Here is a 7,058-nt window from a genome sequence, read left to right as displayed (position 1 = left end):
ATTCCGCGCTCTATTGGTTGCGACGAAAATTTATGATCTATGGTGTCCATATTTACACGGTAAAGTTGATTTGAGAAGTTGCTTATCCGCAATGATTTTCGAAAACGATCCGAACTCAACCCTTATTCAGTCAGCTCACCTCACCAACTCACAAAACGTTGTATAATATTATTTATACGTATATACTTCTCTTCTACTTATTAGTGCGGGTGTGGTGTAGCGGTTAAAGGTTCCACTTTCTGCACGATCGATCGGAGGTTCGAATCCGCCCAAGTACTCACCAAGCCTTTCATCCCTCCGGGGTCGATAAATTGGTGACAGACCAAGCTCAGCTGTCATTGGATAACAACAGAAACGTTATCCTTTAACTTTATATATACTTCTCAATAAATTCTTATGGCATTAAAAATTTAGTTTGCGTTCATTAGGCCCGTGAGATCAAAGTTACAGACAGATCTGGTTCTGAGGTCACACGTCGTCTATCGTTTCTCTTTCTCATATGCTGATTCTTTCTATTTGGTTCAGCTCACGCAGAACTTTGGAGGAAGGCAACGTGCTGGCTGCACCGCAACTCGGATAAGGATAGATAATTGCATATGCAGTTGTCGGTCACATTTTAACTATTCAAATGTCGCTTGGCCTTATCTGACCGGCACGTGTGTTTGTGGTTACCATAAGCTCTACTTCGGGCGTGTTCAACTGTAGCCAACAAGCCGATTCGAACTTGTCCCGCCCATAGCTCCGCCCACTCTGAGGAGACCTGAGGAGAAGAAGTTGTAGAAACTACCATGCAGTATATCGATGTCTGTTGCCCGGGAGCGGTTGTCAGGAAGACCATCACTTTCTCCAATTGTCACTATGTCATGTCATGTAATCCCGTTGATTCAGTTCACCTGTTTGCAGCTTCCTAGTTCACTCATTAAGCGATTGAAGTTCTATGAACTCCTCTTTTGTGTCACAAGTGGTCACCACATCGGCAGCATATACTGGCTACAAGAAAATCCTCACTTCCAGAAACGTATGGCTTCACTTCTTGGAAGCGAACCGCTGACTACCACTATGCCCACGAGTTTCTCAACGTCTACCACTGATGGTCCAATTTCGTCGCTTCGAGTGCTGTATCCTTTCATGGTGTTTTTCTCGGTTCTATCATCCAGCCACGCCTCAGGTAATGAGATGTGTTTCTTGCATACGCTACTCTCTTGGTTGCTCTTTTTGCACACTGGATATCATATGCAGGATTTAATTGAAGTTCAGTTAAAAAAAAACTATGCTGAATGTAAAATTCATCAGTTTCGCTGTGAAAGGAGTCTTAGCTATTTTTTCTGATTCCATACAGTTTGAGAAAAAATCAAGGGACTTGATATTTAAGACAAGGACCTTTCCTTGCAAGAGATCTCATGACTGTCATATTTGTTCTGATCTAAATATCAGCTATTTCTTTAGCTGAATAGCGAAGATGCCCCTATCATACTATTGAGTAAGTAATGGCAAACACATTTTGAACGTGAAAAACGTGAAACACTACGATTAGTTGGATGAGTACTTTGCTTTTTTATTATTTCAAATGTGGTCACATTATCGCTATTTAAGTAAGTAGCGCGTAGTCTTGAATAATTCCTACTTAAACGTTCATTCATTAAGATATCATTGGGGGAAAAAGTCGCCAAAGAACAGGTGATCCCTTGAAAATCGCAAAAATTTGCCATTTTTGACCGACTCGTGAGCCTGGATGCCACACAGCCTCAGCTTATGAAAAATGACGGAAAAAGACCTAATTTGAAGGTTTTTTATATTCCTTTCGAAACTCTCTAAAACCCCCAAACATTTTTTTTTTCGAATCAGAAACTTTGCAGTTTTTCTTAGTAGTATGGATTGTGCAAGATAGATTAAGCTGCAAAAATATGCTCCCGTATATTTGTTTATAATCATCTCCGAATATGCTGAACAAACTCCCTTAAAAGACATTCTAAACCTATGTTCGGAACCAATGAATGTCCGCAAACATGCGAGGCATATCAATTTTAAGTGGCGAAGACGAATTTACAGGGACCATTTTGTTATTTTTTTTTTATTTTTGCCCACGAGTATACTGAAAACATGTAACATGTAGATTACATCGGATTTTTTTTACGAAATCCACATACAGCATCATATCACTTTAAATTAATCCTGTAGGTGTCACAACTTGTTTAAATCTATTAAAATCCATGTTAGAGTTATTTCTTAAGAGTGCAGCTTTCAACATGTGCTTGGTTTTGCATTTTTTCCTGTGGATTTCTAGAGTTCAGAGCCGTTTCCCGTTTTTTTGCGTGCTAAGAACATCGCAAATATCTTTTCTAGGTAAGAACATCTTGATTGTCAGTTTTCCTCAAGGCAGTGCTTTCGTTTCTTTTGTTGAGAGAAAAACCCAGGTTTTGCTTATCTGCTGTCAAAATTCGGATATCCTCACAGATTAAAATGTACGCTTCAAACAGTTTATGACAGCAAAATCAAAATGTATGTATCCTAAGAACTAATCCTAGGAAACGTAGGATGCTAAACAAGGGTGAGTGTTCATACCAGATTGAACCCCGAGATACAAATGCGTCCACTGTGGGAGGAGGATTATCCCCAGTTTACGGTCCTTTTATCCATAGTACCGTCTCTTGCGTAAACGTTGTGCCATTTAAGGTGTTGTTGCCGTGCGACTCTAAGTGAATTCAGTGTGAAAAGGTCCTTCAGTTCACGGATGAATTACGTAGTTGGGTTGGTAGAAAAAAGTGGCATTTTAACGACTCGGCCAGAAAACAGCTTCGCTAATGGGAAGTTAATAGGACTGAAAGCTGCAGAAATATTTTCTTTTGTTGACATTGAGGAAGTTAAACAAGGCTAGAACGAGATAGAATAAATTAATCTGCTTCAGCTGTTTTTCTATTCCGTTGCTGTCGTCATCTTCTGAAAAATTATGCTACATGATTAAAGTAAAGCTCGCTTCATTGGAAAAGTTATGAGCAATTTATGAATTCACTTCCGTGTTGATATCGCATACACTACAGAAGTGGGACGAAGTTTTCGCAACTCATCAAAATCCACAGCGTAGTGAGCGCCTCGTATTTACGCGGAAATCAACTACGCACGCCAGATGTACACTAGAATAGAACAGATTAATTGGAAAATGTGCGTCTGTCCGAAATGAACAGGCTCTCCGAGTTTCCGGAAATAACTATAGGAGCGCATTAATACTGTATTAGTGGGGGTTGTATGCATAATGAAATGTTGATGCTCAGAAATGGATTTTTGGCCAGATCATCACCTCCTCCTCTCCCCCTCCCCCTTCCTTCCCGGATATGCGGTGAAGTGTGATGTTAGGTCTCGATTCTGCATTAGTTGGCAATGATTGATTGACAGGTGACGTATTTCTTCCGTAATGAAAATGACATTTCACTTGGCACTCAGTTCCTGATTCGAATGACCTCATCGTTCCACTCGCGAAGCATTCAACCCGAAAACATCATAAAAGGTCTCCTTTCAACCGTGAACTCTTCGCCTACTCAGAGTCCATGGATATTCTAAAAAAGTAAAGAAGAGAGATCACTAGCGGAGCTAGCTCTTAAAATAGTGTTTCCTTATATGAGTTTAATGGATACTGAGGATGTGTAGCTTTAGTTTTTCCAGGGCGATGTTTCAACACTGAAAAGGGACTGAGCATCGAAGGAGGAGACTATCGACGACTCCGAAGCATCGATCATCGAGGGTTGGGATAAGAGACGATATTTCAAAGGATTCACGGTCGTGTCACCGAATGGTGAATTTTTAGATGTGCTGTGGAATGCCGCGACGATCCTTCGTGTTTGGCGTACGAGTGGATGGAAAGCGCGGAGCTGTGCTATTTGAAGTCACGTTCATTGAGTGGTGATCTCATCAAGAAAAAGGACACATTGATTGGATTCTGCTTGGATGAAGGTAAGGACGATAAAAGAGTTCTCGGCAAACAAAACATTGAAAAAATCCTGTGCTGTGTGGATGCTTCACCAGGTCCATCCTTTAATCCTTCTTCTTCCTCCTTTTTTTTCTCTCTCTCACTATTCTGAAGTATGATTGTGGGAATCTCAGCTGCCAAGTTAGTGTTTTGGGGATCCTGCACTCGATATTAGTTATGGTAAACAGCTGAGGGAACAATTCTGGGATAAGTTAATAATAAGCGATTTTCAAGCAACACATTTCTGGCCTCGAAACATTTATCATTTATCATAACATTTTATCAAAAAAAAAAGAACTTGAAATGAATTCACAAACTTTGCTCAAAAATCTTTCAAATAGGGAAAATCGCATATAATTTTCACATTCATTACAACGACCACGTTGTCACCGATATGTTTTTACTAGTAAGTTATCTTCATTCAAGTAATCTCATGTTCTTGGACTTCTTAGAGAGAATCGCTATCATACTCCTTGATATCCTCACCACACTGTTAAACATTCCAAAGATACTGTACTATTTTATATCATCCCCATGATAACTAATTTCACAACAAAAATAAACAATCCCTAATTTTCTAGAAGATTTCTTTCATCCATTTTGAGAGGTGAGGAAGAAAAAAGCTATTTATTCAGTGGTTTCCAAAAAAAATAATTAGGCGGAACGAGAGGAATTCATACGTATTTATATTCCCTTCCTGCTCGTGAAGCTCTCCTTAGATGAGTGCGAAAAAGACTCAAAATAATACAGTTACAGTGCTAAATTTTCTTCCTCATCAGAGGGAGTTAGTGTGAATTCTTCGCATCGCTTTATCTACTTCATATATTACTAGTTACCAACCCATCAATAAAAACTGATATTTCGTGAACCTTTTCAGATTTTCCATGCCGTTCTTCAACACCCAGTTAATGTATTTTGATAGAAGTGTGATACTGATCTAAGCAACAATTCGCATATGTTGTTCCCATGTATCTGTCAGAGGAGCCGTTAGGTTAATCACGACACACATACATAAACATAAAATAACATACATACATAAACCATACGTGATTTCATTTTTGTCCACATAGTCGCAAGTTTATTTATTCCCGTACTATTGACGAAATGACAATCAGTGAAAGAGGGCGGAGATGATGTAGGATAGTGATGTCATACTGCCCCTCCCCAAATCTTCGTCCCCGGGGAAAACTCGCCCGTTTCGAACAGCAATCACACCCACTCATTCATGCATCGAGAAATACTAGTAGCATACGAAACATATGTGATCGTTTAGAAGACGAGCTGAGAGACCGATTCCGAGACCATGCTGTCACCGGTCCGGAACTAGCGTCATTGGCAGGTCTAGACGGTGATCAGTGCAAGGCTGCATGCTTTACGATCCCGGAAGCTGCAATATATAGCTGGACTCCGGACGATGACGAAGATGATGATGCTACAATCGGTTTGTGGACAGCTTTGTTTCGGGTTTCAGCTGGAAGTAAGGGTTTGAAAAGTGAAAGTTTTCGGATGTGACGGAAATATGTATACGTACAACGTTTTTTCATTACTTGAATAATATGAGAAAGAGTCATCTTGTAATGTTCAGTGACTTTCATGAAACTTTAGTAAGCTCTGTTTAAAAAAAAAACAGCTCATTAATATTGTTCTCATGAAGATCCAAGTACATTAATATGCGAAGGTAAGAGCATAACACTATGAATTAAATCGCATGAGGTGATTGACATGCCTTAGACGGCCAGACAGATGGGATGAAAAAAGTGATTTTCATGATGTAATCCCATCCTGCTAGGTACGTTGAGGAAATCGCTAGAAACGCTTCAATGATGTCATTCTGTTCTGCTCTTGCCATCTTCAAAACTTCTGAGAGATATGGGAAAACATATTATTCTGGAATCCACAACAATTTGCAATCGAGCTGACCACATTCAGCATTTGAATGGAATCGTTTTCGTGATCACAGAGATGTGTGTTTGACTGAACATCTAACTGGAACACCTCAGTACTTTAACCGCGGAACATTTGCGAACAGTGTGCGGAATCAAACCTCTAATATCTTCTTTCAAACCGCGTCATTTTCGCTAATACAAATGAAGCGTCCGCAGAATTAATTTCAAGAGAAAAATACTTCTTTGTACTTTCTTTTGACATTTACTTTGTTACTTGTTTCTCATTAAATTCGTTCACTCTTCCGTAATTATGCTATTAAATATGTGCACGGTAATAATTTTTGGACTATTGCTAGAATTTGTAACAAAATGGTACAAAATTCTTAACGGATGCTGAACACATCTTATTTCCAGGGACTTGTAAATGTATGGGAGCGCTGAGGTCAATCAAGCTGGTGTTCAACGCTTTCTCCGGATTCCTGGGGCCACGAAAGAGGCGTTTACGACAAGTGAAACAATTCAATATTCATAGCAGATACTAGCGAGTAACGGAAGCAATCGTCTCTAATTCTTAATTTTCTCAGTGTTTCCCTCAGTTTATCGTTGCGTTTCCCATTTGTACGAGAACGGATTGTGTTTGAGCACTAACCAGGTATATGCTATCGTTACAATTTCAAAGAATCATTGATGCCAATCACTCTCAAACAGTTCCTGTAACGTTTGGTTTACGATTCCTACAAAGCTCGTAAAGAAAAAGGAGTCATTACTCTACTTTTACGTTTTATTGTTGTATGGATCTCGATTACGAGAGGGTTATTCACGGGTTTTATAAATAGGTTATTCTCAGAAATGTCGAATAAATCTCGTACTTTGTTATTAGTGTATGTATAAAGAATGTCAAAGAAAAACGCATACTATTAAGTTGTACTAGTTTAAGAATTTATGGGGAGGAAACTTAGCCTTAATCGCGTATGGCGAAAAGAAGGGCTAATCGATGTTTACAAGGCATTTACGGGCGGAATAGCAATGCAAATTTCATTATCATTATTCCGTTCAGAGCGGTGTTTGAGGAAGAAAATTCAAAGCAGAGAAATAGCTTTAAATGGGATGCTCATAGATAGAAAGAAAGAGAAATGTACATAGGTTGCGAGTACTCGGAGAAGAGGCTTTTCTGGTCAAGACGTAGTCTACGTAGTCACTTCATAGTCTAT

The 7,058-nt window shown here is 39.3% G+C and overlaps 1 protein-coding gene across 2 annotated transcripts; it reads left to right on the top strand.

Moving 5' to 3' along the window:
* Nucleotides 1-1,020: 1,020 nt before the first annotated feature.
* Nucleotides 1,021-6,389, top strand: RB195_017543 (uncharacterized protein; the record flags this gene model as incomplete). 2 transcript variants are annotated; one of them, XM_064184583.1, is made up of 5 exons in its annotated part: nucleotides 1,021-1,168; nucleotides 3,658-3,736; nucleotides 3,800-3,945; nucleotides 5,235-5,402; nucleotides 6,262-6,389. In XM_064184583.1, the coding sequence occupies 5 exons, from the start codon at nucleotides 1,021-1,023 to the stop codon at nucleotides 6,387-6,389; spliced, it is 669 nt and encodes a 222-aa protein (XP_064040464.1). The 2 variants fall into 2 exon arrangements, with proteins under 2 accessions (XP_064040464.1, XP_064040465.1); XM_064184584.1 differs by having other exon boundaries at nucleotides 3,649-3,736.
* Nucleotides 6,390-7,058: the final 669 nt, after the last annotated feature.

Source organism: Necator americanus, chromosome II (genome assembly GCF_031761385.1).
Source record: "Necator americanus strain Aroian chromosome II, whole genome shotgun sequence".
NCBI lineage: Eukaryota > Metazoa > Nematoda > Chromadorea > Rhabditida > Ancylostomatidae > Necator > Necator americanus.
Note: the sequence above shows the minus strand (reverse complement) of the source record. Positions and strands in the feature narration are given on the sequence as shown.